Consider the following 17,679-nt stretch of genomic DNA (forward strand, 5'->3'; position numbering starts at 1 on the left):
ATACACGGAGAACTCCGCTATCACTGGAATTGTGGCATTGAATGGAGAGATACCCCTTCCACGACACCAACCAAAGAAGACATTCCACTTCGCCTGGTAGACTGCTGCTGATGATTTTCGCAGGTATCCAGACATCCTGTTCGCAACTTGTTGCGAAAATCCTCTCTGAGTGAGGAGATGCTGGATAGTTTCCAAGCGTGAAGTAATAGAGAAGCTACGGCTTTGTTGTAGATGTTGCTGTGTGGTTGTCTGAGTAGATCATGTCGTGGAGGGAGTTCTCTTGAAGGCTCCGTCAGGAGCTGCAGGAGGTCCGGGAACCGTTCCGCATGATGCCATAGCGGAGCTATGAAGGTCATTGAGAGGTTGACCGATGTTCTAACCTTGTTGAGTAACCTCCTCATCAGACAACGGGAGAAAAACGTGAACGTTGATATTGTTCCACCGTTGTTGGAATGCATCTTGACAGAGAGCCTTGGGGTCTGGGACTGGGGAGCAGTACAACGGGAACCTGATGTTCAGGGCCATTGCAAAGAGGTCCACCACCAGAGAACCCCACTAAGTCAGGACTTTGCTGATTACTAGATGATCCAAAGAGCATTCAGTACTCACTATCCGAGATGCTCTGCTCAGGTTGCCGGAGGGCACATTCCTTTTACCTGGAATGAAGCGTGCTGATAGTGGTATCGAATGAATCTCGGCCCATCTCAGTATCTCTATTGTTAGATGGGATAGGGGCTACGAAAAAGTACTTCCATGCTTGTTGATGTAAGCCACTACCATGGTGTTGCTGCTCATCACCACCACTGAGTGGCCCTGCCCGCAACGAACTGATAGAACTGTTGAAGGGCCAGAAAGATGGCCTTCAACTCTTAAGAAATTTATGTAGAGGTATTTTTCTGACTCTGACCAAAGGCCTGAGGTCAGAAGCATCTGAGAACAGCACCCAATCTGGGGGGCAACGAGAAGATCTACACCCCTCCGCAGATTCTCGTCTGCCATCCACCACTCGAGTCCATACGTTCCACTGATCCCATAAGGATCAGAGTGTCCGAGGAATCAAAGGCTTAATCCCACTTGGACTTGAGGCACCACTAAAGGGATCAAATCCTGAGGCAGCCATTGGGAACTAGACGAGCCAAGGATGACAGGTGTCCAAGGAAACATAGCCACTTCTGGGCCGGGAGTTCTTCTCGTCAGAGAGAGGGTCTTGCGACCTTTCTCAGCCTCATTATCCTGCCGTCTGATGGGAAGGCTTTGTGGAGATTGGTGTCCATGACCATACTTGGTTATACCAGTCTTTGAGTGGGAAGCAGGGAGGACTTCTCGAGGTTTACTATGATCCTCAGATCTTGGCAAAGTCTTATAAGTTTGTGTCGGTGTTGAAGAAGGGTTGCCACCGAGTCTACTAGGATCAGCCAATCGACCAGAAAATGGAGGAGACGGACGCCGATTCTGTGGGCCCAAGATGACACTAGGGTGAACACTCTGGTGACGACTTGGGGTGCTATAGAAAGACCGAAGCACACTACACTGAACTGGTATTTCCTGTTGTCTAGGCTGAATCTTGGGTACTTCATTGAAGACGGATGGATTTGGATCTGAAAGTACGCATCCTTTAGGTCCAGTGTGAACAAGAAGTCCTGTGATCTTACCGCTTGTCTGGCTGTGTCTGCCGTCTCCATGCTGAACGGAGTTTGTTTGACAAACTTGTTCAGAGATGAGAGGTCGATGACTGGTCTCCAGCCTCCAGACGGCCTTTTAAAAAGAAAGAGTCGACTAAAGAAGCCTGGGGAGTCATCGATGATCTCTTGGATAGCGCCCTTCTCCGACATGGTCTAGACTTCTGCCCGGAGGTCTAGGCCCTTTGCTGATTCCATCGCAAAGGAGTCTATCGATACTGGATCATTGATTAGGGAAGGGAGAGATGACATGAACGGGACGCGATACCCTGAATGAATCATAGAGATTGTTTAGGGATCGGCCCAGAGTTGCTTCCACCTGTTCTAGCAACTTTGTAGGCATCCCCCAACTGGTGGACAAGCAGGGGGAGCGCCTATCCAAGTGCTTGCGGCAACTTCCTTGTCTTTGGTAGGAAAGGTCTTTTTGGACACTGTTTTCTTCGCTGACGAACTCATCGATGTTTCAAGCGGGTTCAGCTGTTTTGGAGCTGGTGGTCTGTAGGGCCGGGTTGTTAAGACCCTATGGAGGAGAGAGTCCTAGTGGGACTTCCTCTACGTCTCTGCAGACTGCACCACATCACTTGGCTCAAACAATGAAGATCCCTAGAGAGAGGAGTTCCTGAGCCTAGTGATTTCAGCGTTACGGACCTGCTGATGGAACCTCTCGGATACCGAGTCCCAACACTTAAGGATGGTATTAGCCCACAAGTTCGAAACTTGGTGGGATAGGAACTCGATGGTACAGGTACCCGAGAGGAGGAAGGTTTCTATATCCTTCCAGGTACTTTCCTTAGAGAAATCCTCGGTCCGTATCAGGATTCCCAAGGACCCTAACCATACATCTAGTTATGAATTAGCCTACATGCCATACTTCGCGACTCTTATGACTGAAAATCTTTGTCGCTGAGAACACGACCTGACGGCTGGAGAGTCTCTCTAGAGAGACCCCCTTAATCAGCTCTTCCAGAGAGTGGTGGAATGGAAGAGCTGGTCGAGGCTCATCCAAGACCTGATAGTACCTCCTTTGCTGTAGGCGAGGAGTTGGGAGGAGCTTGGCCGAGGAGCCTGAACGAAGGGAGGATAAATCAGAGCGCTGTAGCGCGATCTTACCCCGGGCACATTTCAGCCCCTGAGACCAGGGCAAAGCTGCACTGGACTTTGGGGGCTTTTGGTGCCCTTCCGGTGGGGTATCTCTGGATCGGCAAACCTGTTGAGAACACTCATCAATCAGAAATTGCCAAAACACATTCTCTGACTCTTTCTGTTCCCCCTCTGAGGTGGGATTGGCAGAGAAGTCTCCTTCATCCACTCCCAAGAGCTCATCTCAGGGTGGGTCGTGATCATCTCTAAGGTGACTTTCGGTTCCTGTGGGTTTGGTAGTCCTCCTGGAGGACTTGGGTAGCGTCTTAGAATCCTTCGACTTCTTGCGGGGCAGAAGGTACATCTCCAACATGGAAGGCCTGGATGGTCTATCCTTCCTGGTCTCTACTGGAGGTGGAATGCTCTCCTCACAAGGGGAGTCTTCTTCCGAAAGTGGAAGGGAGGAGACTGACACATGTTCCTCTTCAGGTTCCCTTGGCTGGGGCAGCAGTGAGCCAGAAGTGTGTCTGGGAGGAGTACCAGAGAGGCTTGGCCTTATTGATGAAGGCCTCATAGGGGTCAGTTTCACCCTAGAGGATGCAATGGTATCTGAGACCCATCTTTTCCTCTTCAGAGGAGAGGCAGCTGAGATTCTTTGCCGGGACTCTGCTAGTGCCGAAGGGTATTGAAGGCTAGCTGAGGCCTCCAGAGCAAGCTGAGAAGGCAGGCCCAAAAGTTTGCACTACTGCCCACACAATCTGACAATGGTGCCAAACCAGGGCTGCTTGCTGACACTGGTGCTGTCACAAAGATCCCCTGAAGGGAAGGGAACCGAAGGTTACCTTTGACGAGTCTTTACTGGAGCTGTCTGATACCCTAGGTCCACTTTTGGCACCGGAATCTTCTGGATCTTGAACTCCCCAGAAGCGCCCATTCACCGTTTCCCGGCTTTCGCACTGTAATGTGTTTGCGGGGAGGGGAATGGGGTGATGGAGACCTGGGTGACAGGACCGATGGTCAGGAGAGCGAACACCTACCTTTCCATTCCTGTTCCTTTTTGGGGACACCTACCTGATCCTCCGTTAGATGGCGTGATTTCCTGGAAGTCGGAGGAGGATAATGAATATCCACTTCTGCCTGTGCCTGCCGAGGTTGTGGAGAATTCCCATGCGGTGCGAGCGCCTATGCGTCGTCGAGAGCCTACGTGTAGGCAAGCGTTGTCTAATTTCCAGCTGTTGACGACGAGATCTCGGGGAAGTAGGAACGTGTTTGCGCGCACTGGTGAGCTGGCGAACGTTGCCGAGTTGGTAAACGTTGGCGCGTAGGAGCAGAATGACACGTTGGCGATTGTTGATGCGCAGGCGACGTTGGCGATGGGAATATTCTGTCCAATGATCCGTTAACACGTGTGTGTTGACGATTAGGTGACTATTGCCATGGAGAGAGTTGGTGAGCACCAACAGTGGCAAGGGGCAGCAGTCACACGTCCAGGTGAATGGTGATCTGAAGCAACTCGTTGTCTAGGAGAACAGTGCTTGGAAGGAGCTTGGCACGCTGGCAAACGACATGTTGGTCGGCGATGGTCCGAAGGCGCGCATTGAACAAAATCCTCTCGACCAGCCGGAGAGGCGCGTGCTAGTGAATGGCACACAGGACAAAGACACGAAGGGAAATGGCGCGTAGGAGAAAGGCACTTAGGCAGGCAGTGAGATGGAGGAGACAAGACAGGAGGCGGATGGAGTGGTAGTCGGTGAGTCAGAGGACAGCGAGTTGAAGATTGGCGCGCAGGATGTCGAGCTGGCGAGAGGATGGATCCTTTGGAAGGACGAATATCGTCCGAAGGGGATCGCGCAGGATCCTCAGGCACAGAGTTCAGAACCGAAATTTGTGGACTAGCGGCAGCATTGTCGGGAGAAGGTCCACATGCAGGTGAAGGTCGAGAGCCAGAAGACATTGGACAAAGAGGCTTCTCTGTGGAAGAGGGCTGCGATGACGAGGTTGAAGAGCCAAAGAGCCGTATCTTCACCGATGGCGAAGGAATACCTCTGAGGCGAAGAGGAGGGAGAGCACGTCAGGAACGACTCCCACGGTGACGCCCTCTAGGGGCCAGTGTATCAGCAAGCTGACTTTCAGCAGCAGTCCTCCGAAGAGGAGTCTCTATGATTGAACTCCCTCGAGGGTGAGAAACGCTCGCAGGAGAGACGTCCCTAGGACTTTGCTTGCCCCTCGAATGATGTTCGGCATGGGAGGAAGAGCAGTCTTTGGCAACAGCGGACAAATCAGAAGAGGCAGGAACATTGGCAGGATGGGCTGCAGACGACACCTCTGACACCACAACGTTTACAAGGGCCAGAGGATCCACTTCCGACACCGGCGAAAGCTGCACACTAGCGCCATGGCAAAGAAGCTGCAGCAGGGCCTCCTTGGAGGGAAAACCCAGTAACCCCTAGGATGACCAATCCTGTAAAAAGGGAGAAAGAGTCATGGACCCACCTGGGGGGAGAGGCGGGGCTGCTTAGCTAGGGGAAGCAAAAGCGTCTCTCGAGGACCGAGGTTGTCCAAGTACTAATTGGCCTAAGCTACTACTTGACGGTCCCTCGGAGGAGACCGAACGAGCAGGAGCTTCAGAGGAAGGTCGAGAAGTAGAAGAAGAGCTCTTGGGTTTTTCCCCCTTCGAAAAAACCTGCTTAGACTACTTCTTTCGCCGTCGCCTAAACCTTTCCCACTGAGAGGCAGTCTACTCCCAACACTTATTATCGATATCGCATTGTTGACCTCTGCAGGTAGGGCAAAGGGTGTGAGGATAGGTGTCCTCGGCGGATATGAATGTACCGCAGATGTGGCCCTCAGGACCTAAAGCAGGTACGCATGGCTGACAGAAGTCAACACACAAACTCGCACTCACACTAAAAAGAGAGAAAGCAAAAATAGCATTAATGGCAGTCCAAATACTTGCGAGGATGAAGAGCGGCAACAACCTTTCACCATCCACGCCAAAAATAAAGTGAGCTCAATCACAGAAGTGTGAGTGGGAGAGGTAGCGAGCTAACACCCAGCGCCCCCCCCCCCCCCCCAACTGGTGGGATGAGTAGTTAACCCTCGCAAAATTTCAATGCCGTGTCCTTTCAGCTTCGCCGAAAGTAATACCCCTAATAAATTGCATAGGTTTGTATTCCAGTTACGGAGCAAATAAGGTTTTGTTATGAAATGTGGATTACAGTTGCTATTGTATTAATTGAACAGACATTTTAATCTAAATCCTTCCTTTTCCAAGTCTACTTTATTTGCCAAAAAACCATATCAACCTCACCAAAACAAATTTGGGTTGCGAAAACCATTGGCAATTCCTGTCACAGAGAAAGTAATATTGTACATCCATCGTAACTCAAAAATTGTAGGAACATACATTTTTATAATGGCACAAAACATCATATGAATTACAAAAGGACAATTTTTACTATAATCAGGATAACAATAACATTACTCACATGATCCCCAACCCTCATTCTGGTGTCTTCAATGACAATATCACGAGCTTTCTTAGTCTTATCCTTCTCAGGGCGAGTCTTTGCGGTTTCTGTTCGCCTGTGCTGGAAAGATATCAGTCCAGACCCACCAGAAATCATTCCAACAACAAGCGTTGAATCCTTAGGCTGCAATTCAAGAAACCAATTAATTTTTTTTTACCTAAGTAAGGGGTACTAGAAAATTAAAGACAAATAGAATACCTAATATCTAATAAACGTTTGATAATTTGGAGTTTCATACAAATACCCAAGAAAGTCTATGGAGAAGAGGGTTAGAGAGGGACACTGATGGCGGAAGTGGTGTAAGGAGAAGAGGCTTTTAGATGATACTGTTTTTAACTTGAACGTACACTACGAGCATTACTTTAATATTACATACAGCTATTCACTCAAGCATTGCGATACATGAGCTATGGAAGTCTTCATGTGGAGGAGCTGTGTGAACAAGAGGAGTTTAGACATCCTGATCCTTGTATGTGCACCACGAGCAGTAAAGTTATATGAAGATATTCATTCAAAGCAGAGTATGATAATTAAACTGTGACGTGCAGGTGGGAGAAGAGGAGTTCTGGCAACATATAAATTGCATGCACACCCTAACTAGTAATGCTCTATAAACAACCCTTAATAGTACATACAGTAATAGCATAAAGCCCTAAATCTTCATGAAAGAACAAACAAAGTGTTCAACTTACAGCTACTCCCATACACAAAACTGGAGCCGGAAAATCAAGACTGTGTACGACAGTGTATGTGCTGACATCGTATATCTTGACATGACTGTCCAGCGACCCTGAAAGAAGTCGTTTCTTGTCCGTAGCAAATGCTAAACTTGTGATGGTTTTATGATGCTGGCACAGCTTCGAGAGGATTTTTCCACCAACTGCATCCCATACTCTCACTTCATTACCCCCTGAAAAAAAATTAACTCGTATACAAATATGTGCAGTAGAGAAGAAAAGGAGAAACTGTGCATTTAATGATACCCATTGTGTACGATTTAAAACTCAAACAGGAGACACAAATTATTACTTATGTCAAAAAACTAATACAATCACAGAGTAACACAGCTACAACTTTCAAGTTCATACGTAAGATTTCTTAAACGAGGACTAAAACTTAACCCTTTAACTCCCAGGCTATTTGGAAATTTCCAACCCTTAACCCCCAGGGGGTTATTTTTTTCCCAGCACATTTTGCAGTATATTATTTTTAAATTGCTCTAACAGCCTTAATTTTTGTCATAGAGAGGTCCGGTTGGTCTCATTCTCTTGGAACCTGCCTGAATTATTTAAAAAAATTATCAAAAATATGAAAAAAAAAATCTTATAGCATTTTTTTGCAAGGATGTACCGGTATGTCCATGGGGGTAAAGGGATGGCTTTTGTGAAACGTACCAGTACGTCCTTTGGGGGTAAAAGGGTTAAAAGTGGTTAAGTTACATAGACATCAACAACTGTAATTTGTAGGAAAATAATTACGAGCTGGAAATTTGTAAATTCTTCTATTGTAATCCACTGTAGCAGAGCTATTAAAAATATATTCAATTAAATGCATAGGTTTTATGACATCAGTTCAAAAGATTCATAAAATCTTACAGTACTAAAAAACTCTTCTACTGACATTTTCCTCCACGCCCCTGCTTTATACACGACGCCCACTAGGTGTTCGCGCGAGGGTAGTAACCTCTGCATTCCATACTTTAACTTTCTCTGGTATATTTGGAAGTATTTATATCAGAAAAGTGTAAGGAAGGACCCTTTTCACCGGGCGTCACAGGTCGACCCAGAAATACTCTTCTATTGACATTTTCCTTCCATGATACTAACCCCATTCAAATGCAATACTGAATATGAAAAACAATGAAGATAACACAAATGGAAAAACTTACAATTTATTATTTATATGCTAGTACTAATGATCAGCTAAGCTATATCATCAACATAAGTCTGTTCTTATACAAACTGCATCCTCTTAAACAAATCACAATTTCTGGAAAGTCTTGCGTAGGCTGGAAATATTCAAGATTCTAACAAAAATTTCTTTATGCAATTTGATTGAAACTTGAAATTAGGAAAGTCTGATAAAACCACTTAACCCTTTCACCCCCAGGCTATTTGGAAATTTCCAACCCTTAACCCCCAGGGGGTTATTTTTTTCCCAGCACATTTTGCAGTATATTTTTTTTTAAATTGCTCTAACAGCATTAATTTTTGTCATAGAGAAGTCAGGTTGGTCTCATTCTCTTGGAAAATGCCTGAATTTTTTCAAAAAAATTATTACAAATATGAAAAAAATAATTTTTATAGCATTTTTTTGCAAGGACGTACCGGTACGTCCATGGGGGTAAAGGGGTGGCTTTTGTGAAACGTACCAGTACGTCCTTTGGGGGTAAAAGGGTTAATTGAAACTAACCTCTAAAAGGGCAAAGGAGACAGTATCAAAATGGATTTCAGACATCAATGACATTAAAAAGGTATCTTTCTCTTTACTCATTTGAATTAGTTGTCCCACAGCTTTAACATGAATAATTAGTTTTTACCATTTTAAAGCAAAAAATCTTTGGACAAACCCTCAAAGTCTAATATTGGGACTCAATTGTCTTATTGAACTAACTGATATGATGATGTGGACCCATTTTTAACAAGATGTTTTGAAACTCCAAAAATTATATTTTGATTATAAAATAAATTTTTGAATATACTTACCCGGTGAATATATAATAGCTGACGTCTCCGACGGCTCGACAGATTCCAAAAACTCGCGAGCGATCGCCGTGAAGGTTGCGGGTGTGACCACCAGCGCCGACTATCGGCCAGATACCGCATATACTTGTAAACATCTCCAGTTCTTCTCAGTCCCCTAGGTCTCTATCGGGGAGGAAGGGAGGGCCTTTAATTTATATATTCACCAGGTAAGTATATTCAAAAATTTATTTTATAATCAAAATATCATTTTTAAATATTAAACTTAGCCGGTGAATATATAATAGCAGATTCACACCCATGGTGGTGGGTAGAGACCAGTATTAATACAATAAAGGTGTATATGCTCAAGAGTTTTTGACAATTATTCAAAAAACAGACTTAAGTATAGGTACCTGGTAAGGAAGCAGACTCTGATTATTACTCTGCCTCATTAGTCCGCTATCCTCATGAAGCCTAGCGATCCTCTTAGGATGCCGAAAGACTCCCAGGATCTGCTATAACCAGGGTGAACACCCCTATAACAGGACCTCATCAATACCCTTAATCTGGGCGCTCTCAAGAAACAATATTTTGACCACCCGCCAAATCAAAAAGATTGCGAAAGACTTCTTAATCTCCCGTACAACCCAAAATAAGATTAAAAATTTTAAGAGTAGATTAAAAGGATATTGGGATTAAGGGAATGTAGTGGTAGAGCCCTCACCCACTACTGCACTCGCTGCTACGAATGGTCCCAGCGTGTAGCAGTCCTCATAAAGAGTCTGGACATCTTTCAAGTAATATAAAGCGAAAACCGACTTGCCTCTCCAAAAGGTCGCGTCCATAATACTTTTAATGGGTCTATTTTGCTTAAACGCTACAGAAGTTGCTATCGCTCTAACTTCATGAGCCTTGACTTTAAGTAAATTATGATCCTTCTCACTTAATTGAGAGTGTGCCTCCCGAATCAAAAGTCTAATAAAATAAGACCACGCATTCTTAGACATAGGCAAAGAGGGCTTTTTAACGGAGCACCATAAAGCCTCTGAACAACCTCGTCGCGGTTTACTTCTGGATAAACAAAAATTAAGAGCTCTAACGGGGCACAGCACTCTTTCAACTTCATTCCCCACAATCTCAGAAAGACTGGGGATTTCAAATGATTTAGGCCAAGGACGAGACGGAAGTTCATTCTTGGCCAAAAAAACCAAGTTGAAGAGCGCATACTGCTTTATTAGCGGAGAAACCGATGTTCTTGCTAAAAGCATGTATCTCACTAACCCTTTTAGCCGAAGCCAAGCTCACCAAAAAAGTGTCTTGAGGGTAAGATCCTTCAGGGAGGCTGAATTTAATGGTTCAAACCTGTCTGACATAAGGAACTGTAGGACCACGTCCAAGTTCCAAGCAGGAGTCGAAATATGACGCTCCTTGGAAGTCTCGAAAGACTTAAGCAGGTCTTGGAGATCTTTGTTATTAGAAAGATCCAAACAATTATGCCTGAAAACAGAAGCTAACATGCTTCTGTAGCCTTTAATGGTAGATGCAGAGAGGGAGCGACCGTTTCTCAGATAAGGCAGAAAATTCACAATCTGCGCTACAGAGGCACTTGGAAGAGGAAATAGAGGAGGACTTGCACCAGTCTCTAAATACCTCCCATTTCGACTGATAGATCCTGATGGTAGAGGATCTTCTAGCCCTCGCGATCGCTCTAGCTGCCTCCTTCGAAAACCCTCGAGCTCAAGAGAGTCTTTCGATAGTCTGAAGGCAGTTAGACGAAGCGTGGGGAGGCTTTGATAAAATCTCTTTACGTGAGGCTGTCGCAAGAGATCCATCCGTAACGGCAGACTTCTTGGAACGTCTACCAGCCATAGAAGTACCTCTGTGAACCACTCTCTCGCGGGCCAGAGTGGAGCAACCAATGTCAACCTGGTCCCTTCGTGAGAGGTGAACTTCTGCAGCACCTTGTTTAGGATCTTGAAAGGTGGAAAGGCATAAACGTCCAGGTGAGACCAGTCCAGCAGGAAAGCGTCTATGTGGGCTGCCTCTGGATCTGGAACTGGAAAGCAGTAAGTCGAGAGCCTCTTTGTCAGAGAAGTCGCAAAAAGATCTATGGTGGGTTGACCCCATGTCATCCATAGCTTCTCGCACACAGTCTTATGCAACGTCCACTCCATGGAGATGACTTGTCCTCTTCTGCTGAGGCAGTCCGCCAAGACATTCATTTTTCCTTGCACAAATCTCGCCAAAGGAGAGATGTTACTTGCCTTAAATGGAGTTCCTTCTGATCCGTGGATCAAAGACCCGAGCATTCCAGACTGTCCAGTGGAGCTCCCTAACCCAAATCCGATGCATCTGAATACAACACATGGTTTGGGATCTTGATCGCAAGAGAAAGACCTTCTCGAAGTCTGATGTTGCTGTCCCACCAAGTCAGACATGTCTAGACTGAGTTGGAGATTGGGAAAGAGATACTCTTTAAGCCCTTCTCCTTGTTCCAATGGTTTAGGTGAAATTGGAGAGGGCATAGATTGAGTCTCCCCAGAGAGATAAACAACTCCAGCGATGAAAGAGTTCCCACGAGGCTAGTTCAAACTCTTACAGAGCAACTGTTTTTATCTTGCAAGTGAAGGACTTTTAACAGAGCTTGTTCCATTCTTGTGGGAGACGAAAAGGCCCGAAAAATCAGACACTGTATCTCCATTCCCAAATAAAGAATAGTCTGGGATGGGGTACTGTAAGTTACGACTTCTCTACGTTCACTATGAGACCTAGCTCCTTGGTTAGGTCTAATGTCCATTAGAGGCTCTCCAGACAGCGATATAATGACGACGCCCTGATTAGCCAGTCGTCAAAATAAAGGGAGGCTCTGAATCCTCAAAAAATGTAGAAAGCTTGCTACATTTTGCAAGGGCCTTGTAAAAACCAAAGGAGCAGGAATGAGGCCGAAGTACAGTGCTCGACATTGGTACATTACTTTCCCGTCCACAAACCTCAGATGTTGTAGAAAGTTTGGATGAATCGGGATGTGGAAGTATGCATCCTGAAGGTCGAGAGAGACCATCCAGTCGCCTTCCCTTACTGCTGCCAAGACAGATTTGGTAGACTTCATCGTGAAGTTTGTCTTGACAATGAACACATTGAGCGCACTTACATCTTAAGTACTCCTGCAGTGAACGTGGCTGCCAGATCATTGGAGCCATCCCTGATAGCCTTGTTCCTGCAGTGAACGTGGCTGTCAGATTATTGGAGCCATCCCTGATAGCCTTGTTCATGCATGACATAATTGTACAGCAATACATTGACAGCTGGAGAGACCTTCTTACTTAAGGCTCCCAGGGACCAATCCAACAAATAAAAACTTCAAACGCTCGAAAAACTCCTAACAGAAGATGGTCTAGCTCTGAAGCCGACCATAAAATCTTGGAGCGTCTCATGGCCAGGCGACGGGGAGAGTCTATGAGGCTTGAGAAGTCTCCCTGGGCAGAGGCAGGAACTCCCAAGCCGAGAACTTCTCCCGTGTCATACCAGACGCTCGCTCTAGAAGCCAGTTTAAAAGGAGGGAAAGCAAAGGCTGTCTCCCCCAAACTCCTCCTGGTGATCAACCAGTCGCCTAGCAAACGTAAAGCTCTCTTAGAAGAGCAAGAGAGCACTAGCTTAGAAAACGACGGCTTCGAAGTAGCTAGGCCTAGCGTAAACTCTGACGAAGGCGAACGAGGAGCAGCAGTTACAAAATGGTCCGGAAAAAGATCCTTAAAAATCAGCATGATTTTTTTAAAGTCCATAGAGGGCTGAGCAGCTTTAGGCTCCTCTCCGTCTGACAAAGTCCCCAAAGGAATATCAGTAGGAGGAGGTACAGCAACTTCCTCATCTGAAGGAACCTCGTCCGACAATTGCCGAGTCTCATGAAAAGGAGAGACCTGCCGCAGCGGCAACGCTTGACAGGCAATGTCAACAAGCAAAGGAGCAGCAGTAGCAGTAGAGGAAGCGACATCACGCCGCTGCTGAAAGGACTGAAATCCTTGTGACTGACCAACAACAACAACTGAAGTTGATTGACGCTCGACGTCACGTCGGAACTGCCTTGACTGCATAGACTGAGCAGGCAAAACAACCTTCGACTGCGGTGATTGACGCTCAACGTCAAGTCGAGGCAACTGAGCCGGTCGGCGAACGTCAGGTCGGGGCTGCGGCGGCAGCGGCTGAATGTCAACACGAGACTGCGGCAGCGGCTGAACGTCAACACGAGACTGCGGCAGGGGCTGAAAGTCAACACGAGACTGCAGCGAGGGAGGATCCATGACACGTGACTGACGTGAAAAACTACTGACATCACGTTTCAAAGTACAAGAAACGTCAGCACTAACGTCAAACGGACGAGTAAATGCTCGTTTGGGCGGCTGACGGCCAGAGTCTCGTTTAGCGTAACGGCGACTCGAAAGCGAAGGTTCATCGTGAACCTGCTCAACGTCATACTTCTCCATAAGGGAGGCAAGCTTAGTCTGCATGTCCTGCAGGACAACCCATTTAGGATCAACGGGAGTCGGAACGGGCCGAGACGACGGTAACGTCTGTGTTGGCAAAACATTGCCTTTACCGAGACCCTCGGACCCCGTGTTACGCTTGCGTTTAATAGGCGAACAGTCTTCCGACGACTGCAAAGGGTCAGAGCTGTCCCAATGGCTACAGCCAGGACGCTGGACCTGTCCTGAAGGGACTGACTTTCGCTTCAAGGGTCTAGAAACCTTGCGCCAAGGTTTCTTTTGCGAAAAGTCTTCGGATGACGAGGAGAACACAGTCTCACCCGTCTTATGGTAAGGGCGATCTTGACGAGAAACGTCCGATACCAAAGAGGGAACGTCTGTACGTTGGTTAAAGCCTCTCGTCCCCTTAAGTCCTACGACATTACTTCTCCCTGGTGCAGGGGAGCCTGAAAGAGGTCTCGGACTAGGGGAGCGACAAGCACGAACAAACGAACCCTCCGCAACACAGAACATGTTTTTTGCACTTACTTCACTGATATAAGGGCCTCTAATTGTTTAAGATAGTGCCGCTTGAACACTGAGGGGGATTTCCATCCGGTATATTTAGAGATATCTGTAAAGTTCATATGATGGAAAAAATTTATTGAGGTCGCTACCGCCCGAATGTCGTGGACGTGAGGAAAAGACTCTGGATTGGCCTGTTTAATAAAATACAAGATCTGTTGTCTGATCCCTTTCAAAGTTATAGTCCCTCCCCGCTCCCTGATGAACAAGGGTCCCGAGGTCTTATAGGAAGTCCTTGATAGAAAGGACTTTAGAGTGGTAACCGGGCATAGGGAAGGATCCTGAAGGAGAGGGATGATTTTCCAGGAGGACCATCTATTCTGAGGATCTTCATTTTTGGCCAAGAAGACCTTGTCTGGGGAGAGGAGGACCTCTCCTGACGGAAGGAACTCTATGTGGCCTGGATCCCTTGATAAGGCAGCTAATTCCGAAATCCTGGCGCCAGATGCCAAACTCACGAGAAAGAGAGTTTTCCTGAGTAGAGGGATATACTCACATGAATCGTTGACGGTTTCTGACGCTAGTTTAAGAACATCATTGAGAAACCAGGAAATCGGGCTAGGACGAGAAGATGGTCTCAGTCTGGCACAGGCTCTTGGGATCGAAGCTAGCAATGAATCTGTTAGATCTATATTAAAGCCGATTAGAAAAATCTTCTTCAAGGCAGACTTGATGGTAGTAATAGTGTTGGCTGCTAAGCCCGACTCAAACAAGGTTCTGAAAAAGGTTACCGTTAGGTTTAGTGTCATAAAGTCAGTACTAGAATCTTTCAAAAACTTAGCTAGTTTTTTGACCGCTGAGTCATATTGACGAAGAGTGGAGTCTCTCTTGTCAGATTCTAAAAATAAAGTATTCTGGGGGTCTATGTTAGCCCCTTTGTGTGCCGCAAACTTCATGAAGTCCATAAAGTTAGGGTGGTCTGAATGTTTGAGGAAGCGAACACAGTGCACGTTTGTACTATCTGGGTCAAAGTCGGGTTGGGAATCTGGTGAGGGTGGAGATTCAGCTCCAGTAAAAGAGGAAACCAATTGCTCTTGGGCCAATTGGGGGCCACCAGGGCTACTTGACCTTTGAAGGTTCGAAGTTTGTCCAGCACTTTCATCAGTAGGTTCACCGGTGGGAAAAGGTAAATCCTTTCCCAGGCGTTCCAGTCGAGAGACATGGCATCCGTGGCGTAAGCCCGAGGGTCCAGGTTGGGGGCCACATAACATTTCAGCTTGTGGTTGGATTCCGTCGCGAAGAGGTCTACCTGGAGATCCGGCACTTGGAAGAGGATCCATTGAAAGGATTTGCGATCTAGTGACCATTCTGACTCCAACGGTACCGTCCTGGAGAGTGCGTCTGCCACAACGTTCCGAACTCCAGCCAGATGAACGGCGGATAGGTGCCATTGGTTTGAGGCCGCCAGGGAGAAGATTGCCACCATCACGTGATTGATGGGACCTGACTTGGAGCCCCCTCTGTTTAGACAACGGACTATGACTTCGTTGTCGAGGACTATCCTCAGATGTTGTTTCTTGGCCGGGGAAAGACGTTTCAAGGTTAGTAAGACAGCCATGGCCTCCAGGACGTTTATGTGAAATTGCTGGAACATTGTAGACCAAAGGCCCTGAACTTTCCTGTGTTGGGAGTAGCCTCCCCAACCTGATAGGGAGGCATCCGTGTGGATGACTATCCTTGGAGGGGGGTACTGCAACGGAACCGATTTTGATAGGCTCTTGGCGGTTGTCCATGGGAGAAGCCTCTTCCGAAGAATGGGAGGAAGGCGTGTCTTCTTGTCCCGACGTTTGGTGTTCGCTCTGGAGCGCCAAACTCGGTTGATGTCTTTCAATTTCGCTTTCAGAAGGAGGTCTGTCACTGAAGCGAATTGTAGGGACCCTAGAATCCTCTCCTGGTTCCTTCTGGAAGTTACCTTTTCCCCGAGAAAGCGTTTGGTATTTTTCGCAATCTCTATCCTCTTGGACCTGGGGAGACATAGAGTGTGAGAACGTAGGTCCCACCGTAATCCCAGCCACTGAAATTTGGTCTTTGGAGTCAGACGAGACTTTCCGAAGTTTATCTGGAATCCCAGAAACTGAAGATATTGGATCACCTTGTTTGTTGCCTTGAGACAATCCTCGACGTTGTCTGACCAGATTAGCCAATCGTCCAGGTATGCGACGACTTGGATTCCGTGGGATCGGAGTTCCTGAATGACCGATTCCGCCAGTTTCGTGAAGATTCTGGGCGCGATGTTGAGCCCGAAAGGCATCACTTTGAACGTGTAGATCGATGGAGGTGGTGACGGCCCCACGGGGAAGCAAGGTTCGCACCTGCGAGACGGTAAGCATGTGAAACCTGTCGCATTGAATGGACAAGTTTAGTCGAGACAGATCGAGGATGACCCTTCGGCTGTCGGAGTCTTTCTTCGGAACGCTGAATAAGCGACCTTGAAACTTCAGATATTTCGTTTCCTTGATCGCGTTCTTGCGAAGAAGATCTTGGGTAAACAAAAGTAGGTCCGGTGTCGAGGGTTGATGGAATCTGTTCGGTGGAGGAGGCCCTTCTATCCAACTCCACCCCAGGCCCTTGGAGATTATGCTGAAGGCCCAAGGACTGAATTTCCAGCGACTCCGGAACACATAAAGTCTCCCTCCTACCTGAAGACCGTCAGTAGTTGGAGGTTTTACCGCCTCGGCCACCACGTGACCCTTTTCCACGGGAGAAATATCTCCCTTTGCTTCTGTTCTGAAAAGAACCCCTCGAACCGGGGCCCCTGCCTCGTTGGTATCCTTGGGAGGAAAACCGGGACTCATAGACCGGGTTATAAACAGGAGAGGTAAACGAGTTCGAAGCCACTTGGTTTTCAGGGACGAGGACATACTTCACTTGGGGCTGAGACTTGGAGGTGGAGGGTTGGATGCCCTGAGAGACCGGGGCCGACTGGACTACTTGAATAGGTTGGCGGAATTGGGTAGAGCTATAAGGGCGTAGCCTTTTTCTGCCCCGGGAGTGAATGCTCGATTGTTCGAACTTCCGTTTGGGAGTGAGACCCCAACGGACTTTGAGGCTCTGGTTCACTCTGGCAGCTTCGCTCAATACCGAGTTGACCATGTCCTCCGGGAAAAGGTCCGGACCCCAAGCAGAGGCTTTAATGAGCTTATTTGGCTCATGGCGGATAGTGGCTTCAGATAAGACATGCTTACGGCAACGTCTTTTGGTCACCAAGAAGTCGTAGCAGTCTGCTAACAAAGATTGCAGGGTGGCTTTAGTCATAACTTTAAAAGAGTGTTCCTCGTCATAAGTAAGAGAAAACATCTCCGCCATAGTCGAGATGTTGAGGCTCCGGCTAAACCTAGACCGGGACTCGAACTCGAGTCGGATTAAGGTTTCAGGTAGTCTTGGGAGGCGTTCACTGAATTGCGTCGATGCACAGTCCGCGGATAGCTTACCAGAAGTGAATGTCGATTGAATGTTAAGCCAACATTCATTATCTGATGGGAACAGCAGAGATGTAGGATCTGTCTCCCGGAGTTGTGGCAAAGGCTTATCTTCGGTCACTGCCTGAAGGGCTAATTCAACCATTTTGGTGACGCAAGGAGTGGGGGTCTGTTCGTCCACAAGAAACATGGTGTAAGTACTCTTGTGGGGGGTCAGCATGGTGTTTGTACAACCCCACTCA

The 17,679-nt window shown here is 47.1% G+C and overlaps 1 protein-coding gene across 1 annotated transcript in view; it reads right to left on the reverse strand.

Annotated features, from left to right (window-relative positions):
* LOC137628499 (U3 small nucleolar RNA-associated protein 15 homolog) overlaps positions 1-17,679 on the reverse strand; it is a 57,270-nt gene that overhangs the window by 7,783 nt on the left and 31,808 nt on the right. Inside the window, exons 6-7 of the mRNA XM_068359654.1 lie at positions 6,982-7,199; positions 6,248-6,412 (exon numbers count right to left, since the gene is read on the reverse strand). Coding sequence (XP_068215755.1) covers positions 6,248-6,412; positions 6,982-7,199 — 383 coding nt within the window. The remainder of the gene's footprint in view (positions 1-6,247; positions 6,413-6,981; positions 7,200-17,679) is intronic.

Source organism: Palaemon carinicauda, chromosome 36 (genome assembly GCF_036898095.1).
Source record: "Palaemon carinicauda isolate YSFRI2023 chromosome 36, ASM3689809v2, whole genome shotgun sequence".
NCBI classification, from domain to species: Eukaryota; Metazoa; Arthropoda; class Malacostraca; order Decapoda; family Palaemonidae; genus Palaemon; species Palaemon carinicauda.